The sequence below is a fragment of the Conger conger genome, chromosome 3 (assembly GCF_963514075.1).
Source record: "Conger conger chromosome 3, fConCon1.1, whole genome shotgun sequence".
NCBI lineage: Eukaryota > Metazoa > Chordata > Actinopteri > Anguilliformes > Congridae > Conger > Conger conger.
Genome location: NC_083762.1, coordinates 80,200,948 through 80,223,827, shown reverse-complemented (window position 1 = coordinate 80,223,827; position 22,880 = coordinate 80,200,948). Strand labels below are relative to the sequence as shown.

Sequence of the window (22,880 nt, the reverse complement as noted above, 5' to 3'; positions counted from 1 at the left end):
GACGAACGTCTAGAATGGCCAATGAAATGTCACAACGCACGCGGATTGTCCAATCAAGTCACAGAGGCCGTGCCTAGAAGGGTGGGCTCTAGCGGTGCAAATACTGCCAGCTGACATAGAGGTCTTCAAAGTGAAGATGGCGAGAGGTGCTCGCAGTTTGAGGCGAGCAGTTGCGGAGTGCATTAACCAGCTACCAACTACAGTCAGCCGGGAGGCACCTCGAAAGAATGCCGTGAGGTAATTTGTCACGGGCGTAATATATTTTTTGGTTTATTGAGTCCACGTCAGGTAGCACAAGCTAAGTTTAGAAGGCATAACGTCCCGTCGCTACCATCGTTAGCTGTTTGGCTAACGCTGGCTGGCTAGCTAGTTAGTTTCATTTTTACCGTGTGATCTTGTGCACTTTCTTCTGGGTATTTTCCGCGACGTGTTTGGCTGCCTTGCAAGTGGTTCGAAAAGAACAGTTTTGGTCATTGCTTCCAAATTGTTTTATATTTTACTATCTAACAGTAGACGGGAGTTAGCTCCCCGCTTCGGTAGCCAATTGAACGTTTATTTCCTTGCTCTTGTTCCTGGCTAGTAGCTAACTTATCGTTGACTGGAAACTTTGCCAGCTCATTTTCTGTGTTTCTGGGTCTTGGCGAGCTGTCACAACTGTCACTACCGCAACTGTCCCGGTTTTCACTCATGTTCGCGTGCAGATCAGCTAACGTCAGGCGTTTTTACGCAGCAAGTTGGCCAACTTAGTAAACAGACGTTAAGTTAGTCTTGCTAAACGAACGTTGACGTTACAGTTCTTTGAGAACTTTTCTGCAACGTTAAGTTACAGTGTCCAGTGACTTGGGACAACTTTTGTCGCGTCAGGTTAGGTGATGTAGCTAACTAATTGTACGCTTACCCACATGTGTGCACCCTCAGTGGATTACCTTTATTCACACGGTTAACTGGGCTTGGGTTGTCCTTTGTTTGCGTCACTTTGCAGACCAATACCGGTGCTGGAAACGAGCTATGTGAATGACACCCATCCGTGTGACCTCCCCAACCCCTTCTCACACGGCACTATTGAATTTACGGTGACGGCTGTGCCGCCTTATTATCCAGTACCGCCGTGCAAAGCCAGTAGTGTTATCGTAGGCAGCTATTGATAGCCTCCATGTCCCCGTCCTATGGACCAAAATACCCAGCGACTCCTTTAGACGTAGCCGTGACGTCTTTGCTCGCCCCCTCTGACGTTAACCAGCGGTGCTGAGTGATTGGGCCGGGGGACGCTGTGCCCTCGCAGCCAGCTACAGATTACTTGGCACCTGGCCGAAAGGGCATTCGTTTCTGGTCGGGTCTGTCTCAGTCTTGCCGGCCTGATGGCAGCCTGAACTTTTAACGATAGCGGACTGAAATAGTATTCTAATTTTCCCACTGTGATTCTTGAATGGCATTTCATTTTGTTTTTACACCGGCCTTTTTCTGTTCATGGTGTGTGTGTGTGTGTGTGTGTGTGTGTGTGTGTGTGTGTGTGTGTGTGTGTGTGTGTGTGTGTGTGTGTCATGTGGAAGTGTCATGTGGTGAAACTAAAATTCACCAGCGGATTAACTTTGCAAATGAACCTGAATGGGTGTGGACAGTAGATTTGCCGGAGGCCATAGCTTTGGTTTCTCTGAATCACTCCGTAAATATTCCTCCTGTGTATCAGCCCTCGTTATCACGCCACTCCGCGTGTGCCGTCAGGGTATCTGGAATAGCAGGTGTTCCTACTGCGATAAAACACAGAACCGAACGTGTGATTTTAGGCCTCTCTTTGTGCAGTTACACTGTACACCTGACTCCTGGTCACTGAAACCGCTCTGGGTGGCGTGGTCCGGAATGTTCACAGGTCAATCTGCTTCTGAACCGGGTGTTGTATGCTTTTGTAACGCGTGCGAGCGGTTCGCCCGCTTCTGATATCCACCGGTTCAGTTGTGGCGCAACGGCTGTTATCACATGGCAGCGTGTAATCTGTGACTTTGGCCTAGTTTGAGGTTTCCCCCCTGTTTTGACTTTCTACATGTTTCTCACGCTATTAGGAGCGCTGTCCTTCAGCGGTCTCCAGAGTCAACTACATGATTGCTTTGGGGGGGTCAAATACTTTTCTACACTTTAAATGGCAAATGGCAGGCATTTATATAGCGCCTTTATCCAAAGCGCTGTACAATCGATGCTTCTCCATTCACCCATTCATACACACACTTACAGCGATCGGCTGCCATGCAAGGCCCCCGACCAACTCGTCAGGAGCATTTGGGGGTTAGGTGTCTTGCTCAGGGACACTTCGACACAGCCCGGGCGGGGGATCGAACCGGCAACCCTCCGACCGCCAGACGACCGCTCTTACTGCCTGAGCTTGTCGGGTGTATTGGAACCTGCGGAATAATTCTCTCAAAAAGGGCAAACCCCCTCCTTCAGGTCCTCTTGGGTTGGCTCGTTTGTGCCAGGCAAGATCAATCGAGCGCAGAAAAGTATTTTAATCCCGAAAATGATTGCGGATTTGACCCAGGTCTGCGGTGCGGTGCCTCCGGTCTCCGCTGAGGGGAGTGACAGACGGTTGCCAGGTGGAAGGTTGCTATGGCAACGGTCTGAGCTGCTTGACTCCTGAAGTGCTGTAGGTGTAATTTAAACTCTGTGGTCCTGAGTTCAGACACGTAGTCGTGATTACCCCCTTTTGGGTCGGGCTGATGCACCAAAGGAAGTTGAACTGCTTTGATTTGGAATGTTAGACTCAATCATATTATTTAGTGTAATTCAATACAAAATAAATGCCTTGACTGATCATTGGTCACATTATTGGTTTTGCGTGTGCTAAATGTCTTGTAATGAAAAAATAATGAAAAAAAAGTTCAAAGTAGGGCTGTGCACAATATGAGGAAAATATGCGATGATGATATGACTTAAACGACAGATAAATAAATAAACAAATATTGACATGTGCACAGATCTAATGTCATTCTGCTTTCGGTACACTGCGAACATAGACCCCCGAAAATGCATAGCTGATGCCCCCGAATGGAAAAAAATGAAATTAATGATTTTCAACATGCTTTTTATTGGACAAATTGCACACAAACCGCCAATCAGTTTAACAGAACATCAATTTAAACATGCTACGCACACTACTCACGTCAAGTAGTGTTTTGCGATGTGTTCATTTCACACGTTTACACGTTCACATGTTCACACGTTCACATGTTCGCATGTTCACACGTTCACACGTTCACACGTTCACACGTTCACACATTCACATGTTCACACGTTCACACGTTCGCATGTTCGCATGTTCATATGCTAATGACACTAAATACACGGTACGTCGTGCGGCCTGAGTTGACGGTTGAAAGCGTGAGCCCCTGTTCTGACGCCTCCTCCTCCTCCTCCTCCTCCTCCTCCTCCTCCTGCAGGTATCTGTCCTCATGCGGGATCCTGATGACGCGGGGCCTGCCCCTGCTCCAGCCGGGCCCCGGCAGGGCCCTCCTGTCTCCCGCCCGCTGCTTCTTCAACCTGGCCGAGTCCTTCAACAAGAGGAAGGAGTACTCTGAGCGCCGCATCATCGGGTGAGCGCCCGGCCCGGCCGCCGTCCCGCCACCTGCCGCCCGTGTCCGCGGCTATTTTTAACCCGTCCCTGGATCTGGGGCACGGGACCTGGAGCTTACGCAACACAGAGGTGGAAAATCTTTATCAGCTGAAAGCTTTCCCGGATTTAAAGCGCGATGCGTCTTGGTGTTTCGAGCGGAGCTGAAGTTACGGTTCTTATTCACTCGCTCAGTGTGGACATTTGGTCTTTTTTTTTTTCACACAAATTTCATGAGGCTTTTCAATAATTCGGTAACTGGGGTAAACCGGTGCTTCACAAAATTCATTCTTCCCAAACATTTGAATTTGAATACGTTTGTAAATGGCCAGTGTTCTCGCCTAGCGGTGACCAGGGGGGTATTTCATGAAGCAGGATTATAAAGGTGGCTGAAATAGTCGTTGCTTTTTATTTAATATATTATTATTGCACACTGTCATTTCAATATGCCCTGCAGCACAGTGCAAATGAGGCTGGTTCTTCCCCCCCCCCCAGAGAATGCATTGGGGAAATGCTTTTTTTTTCCCCCCCGAATGTTAGAATTCTGCAGAAAGTCCTTGTTCTAGAACCCCCGGTTGCTAGCAGTGCTGTTGCATCAGCATTAGAATGTTCAGTCAAGAACGTTCTGGTCGCCTCGGGAACTTATTTAATTTCCTGGCAGCATTCCAGCACAAATGCAAAGTGGATGATTAACTCTATGATTAACACATATTTAAGTGTGTGTGTGTGTGTGTGTGTGTGTGTGTGTGTGAGAGAGAGTGTGTGTGAGTTATTCTGATGCGTGTGTGTCTCTGCTGAGCCCTGGAGCTGATTCAGGGGCAGGACACAGGTGACTGACTCAACATGTGGGAACCGCTCGAGACCCAGGTGAAGGTCACACACTATACCTGCCTGAAGGGTTGTTTCCTCTTTCACAAAACTGGGTTACTGAGTTTGCTGGATAGCTGCACTGAGTAAAAACCAGAGCCCTCCCAAATCTGGAACATGGACTGAAGGAAAAAGAGCTGTTCTGGGTTTCACTTGGCACAGTTATCCAGCTAACTCGGTAATCCTGCTTTGTGGAATACCCCGGTGATCACCACCAAGGAGTGTCCGCAGACTATGTGCAAAACGATCCAAATTCAAATGTTTGGGAATTTTGTGAAGCGTCGATACCAGTTACTGAGAAACTTAAGCAATTAATTTAGTGGAAGGCCTTGTGAAAGGCAGAAGAAACTTTAAATCCAGGAAGAAGTTCTCATTCAGATGAGACCTGTATGTAGGTTGCTACATCAGTTCTGTCAAGTTGAGCACAAGGGCCCACTGTTTGTTTTTGGACTTTTACATCTGTTGTAAATTTCCGTAGCTTCTATAATTTCTCACACAACAAGGTCTTTATCTGTCATTAGAGTAACTGCGCTCCCCATTGCTCCCCGTTGCACAATGTGAACGTGTCCTTGGGTGGAGGTAGTAGGTGTGCCCGTCTCTATAAAGTGTTCTCTGACCCAGTGGTTTTCACACGGTCCTGGGGGGGGGAAGCCGTGTATGCTGGTTTTCGTTCCAACCACAGTCGCAATCCCAGAGTTGCGACATACCGTTAACTTCTCTAAATTATGTGCTGGTTTAGAATATTTACACCGCATTATGACCAAGTTGATTTGCATGCGGCCTGTAGCATTATTTCAGAAGTGTTGAAATAAAGGCATGGGTTAAACTGTTTCACTGTAAGTCGGAGCACAAACACATTCGCAGGAAAAGAAACTGATCTAGCGCGTGATTATTAGCAGTGAATACATTATAGGAAAAATGACGACCGGCTTCAAACCGCGATGAAAAATGAGTAATGATCCTAAGGTGTCATACAAATACGAACGTCTCTGTATTTATATTTTGCGCCGCTGGTAATGCGCTCCGATACGCGGCGTGATGCCGGAACCCTCCCCCTGCCTCTCCAGGTTCTCCATGCAGGAGATGTACGACGTGGTGGCCACTGTGGAGGACTACTGCCACTTTGTGCCGTGGTGCAAGCGCTCCGAGGTCGTCTTCCGCCGAACGGGCTTCTGCAAGGCCAAGCTGGAGGTGGGCTTCCCGCCCGTGGTGGAGCGATACACCTCGCTGGTCTCCACAGTGCGCCCCCACATGGTCAAGGTAGGGAGCCGCGCCCTCCCCCGTTCCTGTCTGCCGTAAGCTGGGGGGGGGGTGAACCGTGAAGCAGGGTGGATAGAACACTCAACCGCATGCTTATATATAATACTCACTTATATATATTCATGATACTAATGAAGCTGGCAGTGGTAGAACTGGGGAAACTAATCTAACTCATCATTGTTTGTAAATGGCACATTTATCTTCAACTGCCTGTGACAATGGTAAATGATAAATGGTTGGCATTTATATAGCGCCTTTATCCAAAGCGCTGTACAATCGATGCTTCTCATTCACCCATTCATACACACACTCACACACAGCGATTGGCTGCCATGCAAGGCACCGACCAGCTCGTCAGGAGCATTTGGGGGTTAGGTGTCTTGCTCAGGGACACTTCGACACAGCCCGGGCGGGGGGGATCGAACCGGCAACCCTCCGACTGCCAGACGACTGCTCTTACTGCCGGAGCCGTGCCGCCCCAATGTGATGGTAGAGATGTAAAGGTTTGGTGTGGAGTGGTTCTGCCTGGCCTGGTGCTGCTCAGTGGGGGAATCGGACCCTGACCTCCCTCCCTCCCTCCCTCAGGCCGCCTGCTCGGACGGAAAGCTCTTTAATCACCTGGAGACGGTGTGGCGCTTCAGCCCCGGCCTCCCCGGATACCCCCGCACCTGCACGCTGGACTTCGCCGTGAGTACCGCCCCGTACCACCACTGCCATTGGGTACTCACTCTATCGGCCGGTGCCGTGATTGGTTGGAATGAGAACCTGTGTCCTCCGTGGCACACGCTTGGGCGGCCCTGCTCTAACCTTGTTATTGACTCTGAACCGCGCCGGAACTGACGTTAAACCTCCTCCCCCTCTCTCCCCCTCTCTCCCCCTCTCCTCTCCTCCCTCTCTCCCTCCCTCTCTCCCTCTCTCCCTCCCTCCCTCCCTCCCTCCCTGTCTCTCTCCCCCTCTCCTCTCTCTCTCTCTCCTCTCCTCTCCTCCCTCTCCCCCTCTCTCCTCCCTCCCTCCCTCCCCCTCTCTCTCTCTCCTCCCTCCCTCCCTCCCTCTCTCCTCCCTCCCTCCCTCTCTCCCTCTCTCTCTCTCTCCCCCTCCCTCCCTCTCTCTCTCTCCCCCTCCCTCCCTCTCTCTCTCTCCCCCTCCCTCCCTCTCTCTCTCCCCCTCCCTCTCTCCCTCTCTCCCTCTCTCCCTCTCTCCCTCTCTCTCTCTCTCCCTCCCTCCCTCTCTCTCTCTCTCCCTCCCTCCCTCTCTCTCCCTCTCTCTCCCCGCGCAGATCTCGTTTGAGTTCCGCTCCCTGCTGCACTCCCAGCTGGCCACCGTGTTCTTCGACGAGGTGGTGAAGCAGATGGTGTCGGCCTTCGAGCGGCGCGCCTGCAAGCAGTACGGCACCGAGACCCGCATCCCGCAGGAGCTGATGTTCCACGAGGTGCACCAGACGTAGCGCCCCGCCACGGCTCGCCTCGCCTCGCCCCGCCCCGGGAGAACAGAGAACAGGGAACAGGGAGGGGGGGGGGGGGGGAGAGGGGGCACCGGGACAGCCATGTGACCTGACCGCCACCGTGCCTTTTCGCCACGCCCGCCACCGTTTGTTTTTTTAAACGTTTTTTTAATTTAATTCCCAACGTCCTCCTGCCGTCAAGCTCCGCCCACCTCTGAACCCCCCCCCCCACCAATCACATGTCAGAAACCGCCCCCCCCCCCCCCTTCCTGGTGGAGACCAGAATTACGCCTTTTTTCCCCCCATCCTGTTAGTGGCTGAGAGGCAGAGTGCAAAACTCAATTTTGGATATAAGATGCGAGTGAGTTGAGAGAATCAGGGACTGCGCAGTACCCGGGCCCTGCCACCGGAGTCACTGTGGGGTAAAGGGCAGCATTTCACAAGCCTTGGTCAGAAACATTCGGACACGTTTCGTGACTAAACCAAATGGCGGCAGTTGGCTGGCGTGAGTGAGTGAGTGAGTGAGTGAGTGAGTGAGTGAGTGAGTGAGTGAGTGAGTGAGTGAGTGAGTGAGTGAGTGAGTGAGTGAGTGAGTGAGTGAGTGAGTGAGTGAGTGAGTGAGTGAGTGAGTGAGTGAGTGAGTGAGTGAGTGAGTGAGTGAGTGAGTGAGTGAGTGAGTGAGTGAGTGAGTGAGTGAGTGAGTGACCGTTTCCCCGTTCGAACGCAAGACGCACACATAGCAAGACGCACGCGATGAGTTGGCCGGCGATAACTTGAATGTGAGAGTACAAAGTGCAGGGCCCGTGCAGGGTGTAGTTTTAAGTGACAGGCGACGAGTTCTAATTTTGGATGGCATTCTTCGGCATCTCGGCCGTCCCGTGGGTAGGAGTTTCGTCTTACGGAGCTCTCCAGGGCGCGGCCGCGGGCTGACCCGCGTGCGCCGCACCACGCGCGTGAAATCACGGCACGCTGGGATTAAAAACCCGCTCCCGTAGTCCACCACCCGCCCCGGACAGCGGCACAAGGTCAATTTCCCGCCGCTGTTCGTCGTCTGTCAGGCTGTTGTACGAGTGAAAGCTTTAACCGTCGTCCTCCAACCCTCGGAAGAGTCTCGTCCCGTACCCACTGCCCCCCCCACCCCCCCTTCTTATAGTTTTATATTTTTTGATCCCCTCCATGTATACTTATATATTATCACTTTAATATTTATTTAGTTTTAATTGACAACTGCACGTGCACATCCTATGTTACGACCCGATGTACAGGTGCACTTCGTTGCCAAACCTCTCTTGTTTCTTTCTTTTTCTCCAGTGTAAATGAGCTTGTTTTAACGAGTTTTTAGTGTGAAAAAGGGTGTCTTATGTATCCAGACTGCATGGTTGATAAAATATTTTTCTACAAAGACATCCGTGTCCGTTTCGTTTGTCGCCGTCAGCTTCGAGGCCTTTTGAACATCTGGTTTCGACCGGTTCCGTCTCGCATGATGCCTATTCGCTATTTGTGGACTGCAGATGGAGTTGCAATAATAGACGTTTTAATTTGAGCCAAAGTGTCCGTGACTCAGTGTGGTTGTGTTTACTGACCCCTGGTGGAAGAAATGACACGGTACATGTAATGGAACCAGTTAATGCACTTCTACGATGCTTTATATTTTAATGGTTAGATTGTCGTACAGTGCATAAACTGGCGTGTTTTATACCCTGTGTATAGAAAGGAGTACAAAACCTTACATGCAAATGTTAGTGGTGCACTTTTCGGAGGGATCCAAAAAAACTTCAGTTTTAATGTTTCTATTTGATAGGATACTAAATGATTGTAGATTTGGATGTGGGTGCACCATAATGTCTGTTGTGGTTCCAAAGGTTTAAGTCGTCTGGTAAGCTATACATTTTACTGAAAATAGTGAATGTGCCAGTACATTTAAGTTAGTCTGTTGTTTTATAATGGAGTTCCCACTTGCATTTGCTCACTTAGAAGATGGTAAAAGCCAAATAAACAATGCTCTTAACGGCAAGTGGAACACCAGACTGAAAGGTAAAGTTAAATGAAGCGATACATATTTAAAATGTTTTGAGGAAGAGAATGCAGTCACACCCGACCGACGACTGGTCAAAGTCATAAAGCACTACACCCATTCTTCAGAACATTCGATTTTATTAAATACATTTTACAGTAATTATACTACACTGTATAAAACAAAGTTAACGTTGAATCGCCACCGCTGTGTATTTGCGAAGGACAATGCATCGTAGAAACAAACGCCATCGCTGTGGACGATGTCATGTGTCACTGGTTGGGGCAGAAGCAAACATTTATACACAAAAAAACCCCAAAACATACGCTTTTCATTATACTGTTGTCACGGACATAATAAAGATCAGGCACAACGCAATACTTGGCAGCCGATGGTGGTTTTCACAGAGCTCGCTTTGATATGACTGATTCAAATCACTGCGCAAAGGGAGGTTCACCACTCAAATTCCCCACCCAGGCCCCGCCCTCCTCCCTAAAACAGCTTCAGCTGCGGCAATATAATGTATTCCCGCGCTACCCGCATTGGCTGCAGGTATTTGCTCCTACCGTGCGCGACACCAGCTAATTTCACTAATAATGTTACCTGCTTGGATAAGATAAGCCAAATGGTGACATCAGGTGGTGGAGTTCAGTAAACAAACGTGGGGCTTTTTTTTCTTTCAATATCCGTACAAGACTCGCCGCCCTCTGGTGGCCGGTCTGGCAATCGCGGTTGCCCTTGGCAGCTGGCATCACGTGTTTGTATCTCCCGAATCTGTAACGGAAGTTGCGGCAACGTTCCATTTTCTTAAAATATGACCGTAGAGAAAAGGGGGAAGCATTCAACAACAAAAAAAAAAAGCACACAGGGTAAATTTCCTTTTCTGAGGTCAAAATTTTCCTCATAAATGCTGAAGACCAGCAGATTTTTATTCAATTTGAAATGGCGAGCTTAAAATTTCAGGACAACGAACATACGAGGGTAACCACTGTTCCCTGCGCTTTTACCCTTGCTAATTTGGTAAGCAAAGAAACGGCTAAAATTAGACGTTCGTCCTTGCAGTTGTGGGCGTCGAGATGTCAGTGACCCGCACACCACAACAGCTCCATAGTTGTACAGCAGGGAAAACGCACTTTAACAGTAAAGGAGTTCCTTGCCTTCTCGGCCAATATCTAAATGAAGTGAGATCAAACTAATCTTTTTTTATTTTATTTAGAGCTTCTGGTGTTGCCGATGACAAATCCCAGGTTTTGGACACAATCATCACCAACCATGCCAACAGACAAGCAATTAAACATATTTAATAGATTCTCAGCCGGAATTGCAAGTACCGGACAACTGAAAATTGGGACAACAGAGGGTAATACAAAACAAAACATAATATACATGTATAAAAAAAGGAACATGATCATGAGATTAATTAATTATCCTGGGACCTGGAATGAAGTTTGGCTACAAGAACAACTCTCTGATCTGTAAAAATCCTTCTGGCCGTTGAGGCTAGCTGTGCTTGGCAGCTCCACCCCAAATCTTAAACAAGGCTTGGTGTAGCAAAAGGGAATACTACGCGCACACACATACTGCATTTAGTGCTCTGACAAATGAGGTTAACACTTCCCAAAACTCACCAGAACAACCAATTCCATGAAAACAGAAACTAAAATTATAGAAATCAGAACTTGTACATTTTCGACGCTTGTGGGACCTCCAGTGCCTACGAACAGCAAGATAACATCACTGCCCAAGCAAACAGAGTGCCGTCTCCATGCGTCTGTGTGAGACAGTAGGATTATGGGGGGGGGGGGGGGGGGGGGTTAATTTGGGGAGTGGGGCACAGGTAGGCCTGGGTCACAGTCTTCAGGTATTTAGGAAAAGGGGGGGTTAAGGCCAGGCCAGAGGTGGTGGGGGTCGCTTGCATCTTCCTCCACTTCGACAAACTTGCTATCGGAGTCCAGCGGTTTCGAGGGGGGGGGGGGAGGGGGCGGGGGCCCCACCTGGCCCCCGCCCACCCCCACATTAAGTCTGGCAGAGGGTTCCCGAGAGGGGGCGGGGCTTAGAACATGCCCCCGCCCATTCCGCCCATGCCGCCCATTCCCCCCATTCCGCCCGGCATTCCCGCCTCCTTCTCCTCCTTCGGGATCTCCGTGACGACGGCCTCGGCTGTGGAGAGCAGGGAAGCCACGCCCGCCGCGTCCAGCAGTGCGGTCCTCACGACCTGCAGGGGGCGCCAGAGAGCGTTAACCAAGACACAGCACTCTGCTTTCTGTCGTTCTTCGATGTTAATTGGCCAGATCAACGTAACCGTAGCCAAAAGCAGACATCATAGCAGTGCCCTAAACATTTGCTCGTGGAGTTGTAGATCGGAGGGGGGTACACGGATACAACTCCAGCCTCCATCTTGAAGAATTCTTCACCGCGTTGCCACAAGTATAAGAGGTTAAGTCTCAAATTACATTACATTTACATTTTAGTCATTTGGCAGACGCTTTTAATCCAAAGCGACTTACAAGTGCATAGGTTCTACCATAAGTCAGAGCATCACATCCAGAAACTAGCAAAATACACAGGAAATGCTGTTCTAAACATAGTTGTCATCAGAAGTGCATTTATTTATTTATTTATTTTTTTGGGAGGGGGGTTAGACAAGGATAGGGATATCAGAAAGGAGGGGCAGGGGAAATCAGGAGGGAGGACTAAGGTAGAGTTTGAAAAGGTGGGTTTTGAGTCTGCGTCGAAATAGGGGGAGGGATTCTGCTGTTCTGACAGTGGTAGGCAAGTCATTCCACCACTGAGGAACCAGAACGGAAAACAGGCGTGAACGTGCAGCTCGACCGCCAGGTGCACGTAGAGAGGGAAATGCTGCTCATATATTCAACCTTCACCAGCGATCAGTGTGGCTCAGTGGCACTGGGACGCATCTGGACTCTGGTCCATTGGTCGTACCTTGGGCAGGACGTGGATACAACTGTGACCTCCATTTCGAAAAATGAATCACTCCATTGCCACACGTATTCCTTTTCAGAGGTTTAGCCTCAAACACTGCTCATCCTGATCCCTGAAACTATTTTGGACAACACTTCTAAATTCTAAAACTTGTTCACACTGAACTAATTACTATCCACGGGCCGCTTTCTTTCTCCAAAAACGCCCCACAGTCAAACACGGTAGCCTCCACGAATTGGCTTTTCGCCCCATTCAGCAGCTCCCAGAGGAACACATAAAACACGACTCCAGTTCTTCTACATCTCCCCGTGTCCACGGACTCTCCCTGCATGCATTCTCAGTACGAGGTTAAGCTGCTCACGCACACGGCCCGGCTCAGCGATCAGAGTGTCTCAGAGGTAACCGGGACGTGTCGGGACCCGTCATTCTTGGCGTACCTTGGTGGGGTCGATGATGCCCTTGGCCACCATGTCCACGTACTCCCCCTGCATGGCGTCGTAGCCCAGGTCCATGCCGCCCTGCAGGATCTTCTCCACCACCAGCGAGCCCTCCACGCCCGCGTTCTTGGCGATGGTCATCGCCGGGATGCGCAGCGACCGCCGGATGATGTCGATGCCTGGGGGGGACGGGACGGGACGGGACGGGACGGGAGGAGGGACAAAAATCACAAACTTACACCCCAGCTCAGGAGCTCCACTCGTCCCAGGCTAGCAAAGAAAAGACTCTTTGTGGCAGAGAGGGGCATGTGAGTACGATGTGTAGTTGAGGGGGACAGGGATGCTTTAGGATTTGTTGATTTAGGCACTAAAACGATACCTTTAAGGATCATGTAAATGGCGCCAGAGTCACTTCTTTAAAATACAGAGCAAAGGATGAGTGAAGAATTATTATTATTTTTTAAATTAAAGGACACTTTGAACACTTTGTTGTACATTATACTTATAATTCATACGGTTTTGCTTTTGCCATTTTGACTGAGTTTAACAGTAGCTATGGTAACGGTACCTGCCATCAGAGTCAACAGAGCAAGTCTACCGTTAGCCACTGAAGCACGTTTATCCAAAGCGCCGTACAACTGCTGCTTCTCATTCACCCATTCATACACACACTCACTCACTCACACACACACACTCGCACACTGACGGCGATTGGCTGCCATGCAAGGCAGCAGCCAGCTCGTCGGGAGCAATTGGGGGTTAGGCGTCTCGCTAACGGTACCCGCCGTCACTAACCCAGATCGACAGGTTGAGCGTACCGCTAGCTACTGAAGCGCGAAGCACCAAAAACCCGCACTGTGATCGGGTGCGGTCGGTACCGGTCGTGCGGGACCCAGAGGGACAGCGGTACCGGGGCGTGAGCGCTCACCGGTCTTCTGGTCGGAGTTGGCGGGCGTGATGGCGTCCAGCGCGGGGATGCAGCGCAGGAGAGCGCAGCCGCCTCCCGGCACGATGCCCTCCTCCACCGCGGCGCGCGTGGCGTTCAGCGCGTCCGTCACCCGGTCCTTCTTCTCGTTCACCTCCACGTCACTCGTGCCCCCGACCTGCCCGAGGAACAGACCCGGCGTCAGTGAGCCCGAGGAACAGACCACTGTCAGTGAGCCCGAGGAACAGACCCGCCCGTCAGTGAGCCCCCGAGGAACAGACCCGCTGTCAGTGAGCCCCGAGGAACAGACCCTCCGTCAGTGAGCCCCCGAGGAACAGACCCGCTGTCAGTGAGCCCGAGGAACAGACCCTCCGTCAGTGAGCCCCGAGGAACAGACCACTGTCAGTGAGCCCGAGGAACAGACCCGCCCGTCAGTGAGCCCCCGAGGAACAGACCCGCTGTCAGTGAGCCCCGAGGAACAGACCCTCCGTCAGTGAGCCCCCGAGGAACAGACCCGCTGTCAGTGAGCCCGAGGAACAGACCCTCCGTCAGTGAGCCCCCGAGGAACAGACCCGCTGTCAGTGAGCCCGAGGAACAGACCCTCCGTCAGTGAGCCCCCGAGGAACAGACCCTCCGTCAGTGAGCCCGAGGAACAGACCACTGTCAGTGAGCCCGAGGAACAGATGAGGTTGCTAAATCTCCTTGGTTTTTCTACATTGAATTCAACGGGCAGTAAGCGGTTTTGCTCTCAAACGTGCGCAGAACAGGCTAGCTTCCCAATTACTTCTATCGTCAGCTATCGTCAAACCTGGACCTTGAAAACCGAATTTGGCCCTGGTTTCGTTTCCTCCCAGGTAATTCGCTGAACAATTAGTTCTACCGATTGGCCAGACTGTCTTCACACCCGACTCCCAGGTAAAGGGAGGGTGGCAAACCAGCAGTCCTTGGACCTCGAGGGCCTCGGCTATATGGTACAGACAGACGGCAGAACTTGCCCACCCCCCCATGTGACCCCTGACCCCTGACCCCTGACCTTGAGCACCGCCACGCCGTCGGACAGCTTGGCGAGCCGCTCGTTGAGCTTCTCCTTCTCGTAGTCGCTGGTGGTCGTATCCAGCTGCTCGGCGATCTCCGCCATGCGCTTCTCCACCGCGGCCACCTCGCCCCGCCCCTTCAGCAGCATCGTGTCGTCCTTGGTTACCACCACCTCGCCCACCTTCCCGAAATCGTGCGCCTGGATGTCCTCCAGGGCCAGGCCCACCGCCTCGTCCCCAAACACCTGCGGAGAGAGAGAGAGGGAGAGGGAGAGGGAGAGAGAGAGAGGGAGGGAGAGGGAGAGAGAGAGAGGGAGGGAGGGAGAGGGAGAGGGAGGGAGGGAGAGGGAGAGGGAGAGACCCGTCAGCCCGGGGCATGCTGGGAAATCACCCGCGCGTCACACACAGTGACCGTCACAAACGGCTTTCTGAATGAATGGTGACGTCAGAGAGTTCCTGGGAAAACCAAAAGCACCCCCTTCGCCATTAAATGATAAAATGGGGCAGCCTGTAGCTTAGTAGCTAAGGTGGAAGGTTGGTTGGCCCAAGTTAATTTCCAACAGTGTGGCCACTATAAGCTAAGTGCAGCTGTTGGATCCTTGAGCAAAGCCCAACATCGCTCCAGGGGGGGATTTATCTTTGGATAAAGACAGTCAGTTAAATAACTAACTAATGATAAGCTAAGCCTCACACCGCATCACTTGTGGTGGAATGGGATCGTTCTGGTGAACAGAAACAGGTCATAGTCCATCAGGGCTATAATATTCTACAGGTCAGTTAAGTTAAGTGCCCCTCAATGCACTTCATTTGCATTTTTCCCCACCCATAATTGTATAGATTATATTTTCCAGTAAGGTTTCCTGAATCTCTTGGTATTTTCCCCCACTAATGGCCGATTTGCATTGTGATGTGCATTGACGCTAATAGGCTGGCTAGTATGCCATCAGTGGATCAGTCCTGGGTTGTGGTTGCTATGAGAAGTTATCCAGGTAGCCATGTTGAAGAATGGTATTTCTGCAGTTCATTTGGCTGTGCAAACATCCATTAAGTTTCTCGATCAACAACAAACTACTTAACTCTCTCATGCAATCTCCTGGAGCCAGACGTTTTATTCTCTGGCTACACACAATCTGTCTCCACTGACCTGTCCAACATTCACAATGTTACTGGTTCCAAAACGTGTGCACTCAAATTACAGTCCTGATTTAGAATTATTCTGATTTTAAGACATTAGCCCTTTCTGCAATGCAACACACCGGCTCCAATTTTAAGATCTGTAAACAATTAAGACTTTTACAAAGCAGGATTACTGAGTTAGATGGATAAAACCCAGAAGAGTCCATGTTCCAGATTTGGGCAGATTCCATGTTTTACTCACTGCAGCGATCCAGCTGAACTCAGTAATCCTGCTTTGTTATACAGCCCCCTGGGACAGAGCCACACTAGAGTAATGTATAAATCTGTACTCACAGCACCCCCAGTGGCGATGGCCATGTCATGCAGCTGGTTTTTCCTGTTGTCCCCAAACCCTGGAGCCTTCACTGCGACAACCTGCAGCCCCACTTTCAGCCTGGAGATGGAGTACAGCCAGTAAAGTTAGTTCCCTCACACACTCACACACTCACACACTCACACACTCACACACTCACACACTCACACACTCACACACTCACACACTCACACCACTGTCATCCCACTTCAAACAAAGGAAGCCTATTTTTAGTCCGGACACACAAATAGCCATTGCTTCCTTCAGCGGTAGTTATGGTTTACAGTTACGCATTCCTGCCCTGAAGGTTCAACTTGTCCCATAAACGAGCTAAATGATCCTGAGAGGAGGGTAAGGCGGACAGACCCGTTGCGGAGGGTAAGGCGGACAGACCCGTTGAGGAGGGTAAGGCGGACAGACCCGTTGCGGAGGGTAAGGCGGACAGACCTGTTCAGGACCAGCGTGCTGAGGGCCTCTCCGTCCACGTCCTCGGCCACGATGACCAGCGGCTTGCGGTGCTGGTTGGCGATCTCCAGTGCGGGGACAATGCTCTGCACGCTGGAGATCTTCTTCTCGCTCAGGAGGAGGTAGGCGTCCTGGAACTCGCACTTCTGACCTGCGGAGGGGAGAGGTCAGAGGTCAGGGGTCAGGGGGGTCAGCTGAGAGTCACGGGTCAAGTGAGGGTTGAAGGCGGGGGGCGAGGACGAGGCCTCACCTTTGGCGGTGTTGATGAAATAGGGGGAGATGTAGCCGCGGTCGAACTTCATTCCCTCAATGATCTCCAGCTCGTCGTGCAGGGTTTTCCCGTCCTAGAATCAGACCAGGCAGCGGCGAAGATTGTTTATGAGCTCAGAAAACATTTTAATTCCAGTTCAAGGCTAGTCCTCCATACCATAACACAAGTACTGTCTGTGATTAAAGGACTTTCAGTCAGGGATTCAAATACTTTTCTATGCTCGATTGATCTTGCCTGGTGCAACGGAGCCAACCAAGAGGTCCAGAAGGCGGGGTTTACACTCCTTGAGAGCACTTCATAGGTTCCAATACACCAGACAAGCTCAGTAAAGCGAATAAAAGTATTTGAATCCAAAACAGTCACATATTGGACCCGGGATGAGCCTCCATTCACTCAAAAGAAACCCACCTTCACGGTGATCACCCCCTTCCGCCCCACTTTCTTCATGGCGTCGGAGATGATAGTGCCGATCTCGGCGTCGCCGTTAGCAGAGATGGTGGCCACCTGATGAGGAGCAACAGAGACAGGAAAAGGAGGCCATTCAGTTCCACTCCACCTCAAACCAGAGCCACAACTCCCTGGGCAAGAACATGGGGGCCTAAAAAACCAATGCTCAAACAAGCACGTATTGAAACATATTGAAACTTCCAACCAGTCCTTATTTCATGAAACGCAGAATGACTTAAGTTAAAAAAAGAAACCATATCAAATAATCCAGATTTCGTAGTCTATCTTAAAACTCAAACTGCATGACAACGCTTTATTTAATATCACAACGGCAACACAAAGTGTAGCGGCCTCGTTAGGACCCCGATCCCCGGACCGCACACACGCGAGTTCCCCCTCCTCCCCGCACCTGTGCGATCTCCTCGGGCGTGGTGACGGGCCTGGAGAGCCTCTTCAGCTCGCCGATGACGGTTTCCACCGCCAGCATGACGCCCCTGCGGATCTCCACGGGGTTGGCGCCCTTGCTGATGGAGTCGAACCCTTCCTTGGCGATGGCGCGGGCGAGGACGGTCGCCGTGGTGGTCCCGTCGCCGGCCTCCTCGTTGGTGTTGTTGGCCACGTCCTGCACCAGCTTGGCCCCGATGTTCTTGTAGCGGTCCTTCAGGTCGATGCTCTTGGCCACCGTCACACCATCTTTGGTCACCTTGGGGCTGCCCCAGCTCTGCTCGATGATGACCGTGCGACCCTGCGGGGGATCCGATTGGACATTCAGGAGGGGGGCGGGACACACTTGCAGACACAAATACCCAAAACTGGCTTGACCAGTGAATGAGAAAGAATAAAAATACGCGACCATTTTTTGAGAGTGTGCGAGCTACAATTTCACGTGGTCGCATTAGTGCGAGTGCATGATGATCACCGGTGTTTTGGTGCCGCTCCGGCAGCGAATATCACACGGGTACTGCGTTAGCCATTGTGGTTGAAAATAGTACTTTTTCTTCTTCACTGGCTCAGTCGCTCTCTCCCTACCTGCACTCTTACTGCCTGTACCTTCATCATTAGTGCGCGTGCACGTAGCGGCGCTGAAGACAAAAGGCGCGAAACAAACAATAAAAAAAAATTACAGATTATTTTAAAAAACAAAGTGAGGAGAGAGAGAAGGAGGCTGGTGGAGAGGGAGAGCCAACAATATGTCCCGAATCAGACAACTGATGATGAGAGTGCAGGCAGCAGGGAGAAGAGTGCAGGTGGAAGCAGGGTGCGACTGAAGAAAAAAAAAAGTATTGCTTTCGAACACAATGGCTAACGCAGTACCCGTGGTTGCGGTACGAACGGGTGAATTTAGATTCAGATTTCCTTTATTGACATTGGGATACCACAAAATTCAGAGTTCAGTGTGGTGATGGCCTTGGGATAAAAACTGTTCATTAATCTTGTGGGTCCAAAACATTCAATGTTTGGCAGTGTTCAGTTCACGTATGAATGCTGCAGCTAATAAGTTATGCTGTTAGTAGGGAGGGCAAAGTGGAGCTTTAGAATGTAGACCGCTGTGTGTGCACGTGAGTTCGCCAATAGATTTCTCACACAAAACGTAATTTGTCCACGTTTTTACTTCACAGTAGAGGTGATCAAACTTACAATAACTAAGTGCTAGTGTGTTCTAATAAGCCTTTACTGGTCCCTGTACGATGTTAGCATGATGTAGCTAGCATACGCGAATAGCACAAAGCCATACAATTTGCTTTTTAACGGCACTTGGTCATTCGAACGATATAAATAAAAGCATTCGATTAAGTTCGACGGCACCGGAATTTTCTGTCGTACCGTCCATAAATGGCAAAAGTCCCACCATAGGATTTATTTAAATCTTTAAAAGTTATACATTTTCTGAATCGTCATTAATTCATCTTGTTTCTATCAGTGATTCGGCGTGATCGGACAGTTCTGTAACTATGTAAATGACGTAAGAAGCATACAATGTTTAACAATACAGTGTTATGCTAAGCAAAGCTGTTATGCTTTGCTTTTATGTTTGTTATGTTTTGTTATGTTCAGTTATGTTCAGATTAAAATATTTTGTAAATAACAAGTCTGGAGTCACTGTCAATCTTTACATCAATGCAAAACTAGGGTATGCAACTATTCATCAAGGTCATTGATTAATACCATGCTGTACAAAGAAAAAAGGTGCGACCAAATCATATGCTGGTGCGACCAACTGGGAAAGTTGGTAGCACCAGTTCTACCAGTGGAAAGGTTAGTCTGGAACCCTGAAAATACAAAAAAAAAAAAAAAAAAAAAAAAAAGATGGACCATGGCCTGCTGAAAGAAATTCACACTCAAAAAAAGCAAAAGAATATCCACCTTTCCTCCACTCATCTTCTCCCCCCATACTTCCGCATAACAGTAGGAGATGAGCGGAGGAGAGGAGGATACACCTTTTGTGTATTGGGACACCCCTGGGCTTCCTGAAAGAAGTCCTCAGTCTTGATGCGACAGAGCTATGATTTACAACTTGGGAGGGGATGAGGGCATGGATTTCAGTACCAAATGCATCCCGAGTTGGCTGGAAGAATTAACGTTATGGAAAGTAAAAAAAATATCAACCGAGAAGCCTTCAGGCATTGAAAGGGCCTCACTGCCTGCTTCCCCGTCCAACGCCCCCCCGCCCCCCAGTACCTTGGGTCCCATGGTGACGGCGACGGCATCAGCCAGCAGGTCCACGCCCTGCAGCATCAGCGCGCGGGCGTCGGCCCCGAACTTCACGTCCTTGGCGTAGCAGCGGGTGAGGCGGGGGGCCAGGGCGTGGCATGCAGGGCGCATCTGCTTCAGCACGGCGGGTAAACGCAGCATCGCTGGGGGGGGAGGGAGAGGAAGGGAGATTTACTTTCACCCAGCGTTCCTTAGCAACCGTGCGTACATCCACTCCAGTGTCACCAGCTCAACTTCCTGCGCTTTCATACTGACAAGGGATGCCACCAAGCAGGATTACCGAGTTAGCCGGACAAGTTCACAGGGTAAAACCCGGAACAGCTGGTCTTGCATCAGTCCATGTTCCATGTTTTGAAACCACTCCGGGTTCTACTCTGTGAACCATACGTCTCGGTAATCCTGCTTTGTGATATTAACCCCCACCCCCCACCCCAGGCCAAATAGAAATTGTGTTGAATTAAATTATTTTCCTGTGCTTGTCTGATCTTGCCTGGTGGAGCAATTGAGCCTACCAAGAGAACCTGAAGGGGGAGGGGTTGAACTTTTTGAGAGTATTGAATAGGTTCAAATAAATATGAAAGTATTGGAAGTACATTACGTTACATTATTGGCATATGCTCTTATCCAGAGCGACGTACAGTTGATTAGACTAAGCAAGAGACAATCCTCCCCAGGAGCAACGCAGGGTTGAGGGCCTTGCTCAAGGGCCCAACAGCTGTGCGGATTTTATTGTGGCCACACCGGGATTGGAACCAATCTTGCGTGTCCCAGTCATTTACCTTAACCACTACGCTACAGGCCGCCCCCGAAGTATTAGTCCATAATATTATAAATTATGCACACAAATGTCTGACAATATGGCTCAAGAGGTTAAGTGAAAATGTGATCGTTACACTGATCCTACCGATTAAACGCGGAATGTTTGCACCACATTATAGGAAAACGAGGTTACAACAGAATTGGGACGTCCTCAAGTGTGTGCCGGAAGCGAGTGTCAAGTGTCAACCCAGTTACTGACAATATCGAGTAGCAGTCTTCCAGTGTCGTAGAATGTTTATATAAAAAAAAAAAAAAAAAAAAAAAAAAGGTTTTTACATTTGTACCATGTAAACGGCATTCGTTTATCTGCATTATGTGATTATGGATTATTTTCTTTTTAGATACGAAGAAAAGCCAGTGAGCTTGGCGATGGTTACTTATTCGCACATCCAGTACCCACGTGTATTCACGGCCATGCCTGGCAAGGTCACGCAAAATTACGATTAGCTTCTTAGTTGCAAAACTGCATTGTCCTTGTACACTTTCAAGGTCACTATTTTCACGTTATCCGGCGATATAGGCTGGTATGCGCATTTACTGAACTCCAATGTGAACATTTAGTGCGGTTTTAATATTTAAGGAGTTCCATTCATCGCGGACTCAAAGGGACGATACGAGTATTAACCAAGAAGATAAGCTCATGCGCATACGCCTTCACTTACCTAATTACGAACTAACAGGGGATCAGACCAAATCGCAATGAAAAAACGAACATGTATGGCAAGTTATCAAACGACAGGTTTCGTTCATTATGAAAGCGTGTGCACCAAGCTCTTCCGGATCATACCCACGTGGTGTGAACCCGGTCCTAGTACGTCATTAGACAAGGTCAAAATCGTGTCGCGAACTGAGCACGCACAGAAACTACGAGAAATGGACATCGCTCGTTACGAAATGTTGCGCCTAGACAATTACCACCCAATTATCCACCAAGTCCTTGACACAGAAAGCTACACCAATTAAATATCTGCCTCTACACCTCCAAGGGTTATCCTACACGAAATATTAAAATGCACCTAGCTCAATCAACGGAATTGTAGCTAGCAGCCAATACTACGAAGCATGGCGCAATCACGTTACTTAATGATAGACGCCACTCTTAACAGGATAGACAAGTTAACTTAGTTTAGTAGATGCTTAGTAGCGAGTTCTAGACAGTAACGTTAAAACGTCACATGGTTATTAGCTATAGATATCATATGGATAGCGATAACTAAATGAAACGGCACATTTTCATTAATACTGTACCCTCCTTAACATATTACCCCCCCCAAACCATAATCTGTGAATTTGCAAATAATTAAATAGAGCTAGTGCGCATCTTAAATTATTTTTCCAACTAACTTAACGTTAGCCAAAAAATTTCCTAGCGGACAGTACACAACCGCTCCAATTCGGGAATACTGTAGTTAATAAACATAGAAGCTGATGGATCAAGCTTCGCAGAACTCGTTTCCTAGTGAGTAAAGACCATTGATAACGCTCATGAGCACTACGCCAGCTGCACAATACCTTGTGTTGGGCAAGTTACTGCCCGGATAGATACACAAATGTAAGCAATTTAAATAATGTTAAATCTTCGCTAAATTACTAGCTATAACGTAACCTGACATGCGATTTACCCAAATATCTAGTAACGCTTTTGACCAAATGTAATAATTGCTAACCAGGTTAAAATTATACAAAGTACAATTGACAATCTAGGGAAGACACGCAAACTTCCACACTTGTTACGTTGAATCAAAGTTCCAAGGCCAAATCGATGGCTAGCCGCTGGCTAATACCTAGCTAGCTAGCAAAGCAGGGAGCTCTCAATTGCGCTGCATAAATTAAACCGTCCTTGTCCGTACATAAATGCCGCACATATTAGCTAAAACGGTGTTTCTGAAAGCATCATCATGCTGCAATACTTACTGTTGAGATGTGGTAAATAAATTAACTATGACGACAGAAGTCTGCTCTGATCGGCAGTCTCACACAGAATGTTAACCTGCAGACGTCGGCTACCTAGCTATCAACCCAAGTCGGCTCAGGACAGAGAACACTGCGACGCACATGGTTCTTTCCATCCGGGTAACACGCCGGCCGGCCCCGCAACATGTATAAAATGATATGCACGCGATCGCTTGCGACAAAATAAATGTCATCTCTTCAACCTCGT

General features: G+C 49.4%; 2 protein-coding genes across 3 annotated transcripts; one reads left to right on the top strand and one right to left on the bottom strand.

Moving 5' to 3' along the window:
• The first annotated feature begins 121 nt into the window (after positions 1-121).
• On the top strand, positions 122-8,567 carry coq10b (coenzyme Q10B). Its single transcript, XM_061237058.1, has 5 exons — positions 122-237; positions 3,426-3,578; positions 5,530-5,722; positions 6,308-6,409; positions 6,999-8,567. Exons 1-5 carry the CDS (start codon positions 137-139, stop codon positions 7,164-7,166), a joined length of 717 nt encoding a protein of 238 aa, XP_061093042.1. The 5' UTR covers positions 122-136; the 3' UTR covers positions 7,167-8,567.
• A 1,484-nt stretch (positions 8,568-10,051) lies between these two features.
• Positions 10,052-22,785, bottom strand: hspd1 (heat shock 60 protein 1). Of its 2 annotated transcripts, none has more exons than XM_061234576.1 (11): positions 22,634-22,785; positions 19,868-20,043; positions 17,598-17,933; positions 17,150-17,245; positions 16,721-16,814; positions 16,453-16,621; positions 15,987-16,086; positions 14,516-14,761; positions 13,486-13,660; positions 12,558-12,736; positions 10,052-11,392 (listed from the first exon to the last, which is right to left on the bottom strand). In XM_061234576.1, exons 2-11 carry the CDS (start codon positions 20,039-20,041, stop codon positions 11,231-11,233), a joined length of 1,731 nt encoding a protein of 576 aa, XP_061090560.1. In that variant the 5' UTR covers positions 20,042-20,043; positions 22,634-22,785; the 3' UTR covers positions 10,052-11,230. The 2 variants fall into 2 exon arrangements, with proteins under 2 accessions (XP_061090560.1, XP_061090561.1); XM_061234577.1 differs by lacking the exon at positions 22,634-22,785 and adding an exon at positions 21,382-21,537.
• Between the last annotated feature and the right edge of the window lie 95 nt (positions 22,786-22,880).

What these genes read in the sequence shown, in the direction of transcription:
- coq10b (XM_061237058.1), top strand. Translation starts at nt 137, where the DNA reads ATGGCGAGAGGTGCTCGCAGTTTGAGGCGAGCAGTTGCGGAGTGCATT. An exon ending in TCTGAGCGCCGCATCATCGG is followed by an intron (nt 3,579 to 5,529) that starts GTGAGCGCCCGG and finishes CTGCCTCTCCAG; the next exon opens with GTTCTCCATGCAGGAGATGT. An exon ending in TGCGCCCCCACATGGTCAAG is followed by an intron (nt 5,723 to 6,307) that starts GTAGGGAGCCGC and finishes TCCCTCCCTCAG; the next exon opens with GCCGCCTGCTCGGACGGAAA.
- hspd1 (XM_061234576.1), bottom strand. Translation starts at nt 20,041, where the DNA reads ATGCTGCGTTTACCCGCCGTGCTGAAGCAGATGCGCCCTGCATGCCAC. An exon ending in AGGGGGTGATCACCGTGAAG is followed by an intron (nt 16,815 to 17,149) that starts GTGGGTTTCTTT and finishes GTCTGATTCTAG; the next exon opens with GACGGGAAAACCCTGCACGA. An exon ending in CCATCGCCACTGGGGGTGCT is followed by an intron (nt 14,762 to 15,986) that starts GTGAGTACAGAT and finishes CTCTCTCCGCAG; the next exon opens with GTGTTTGGGGACGAGGCGGT.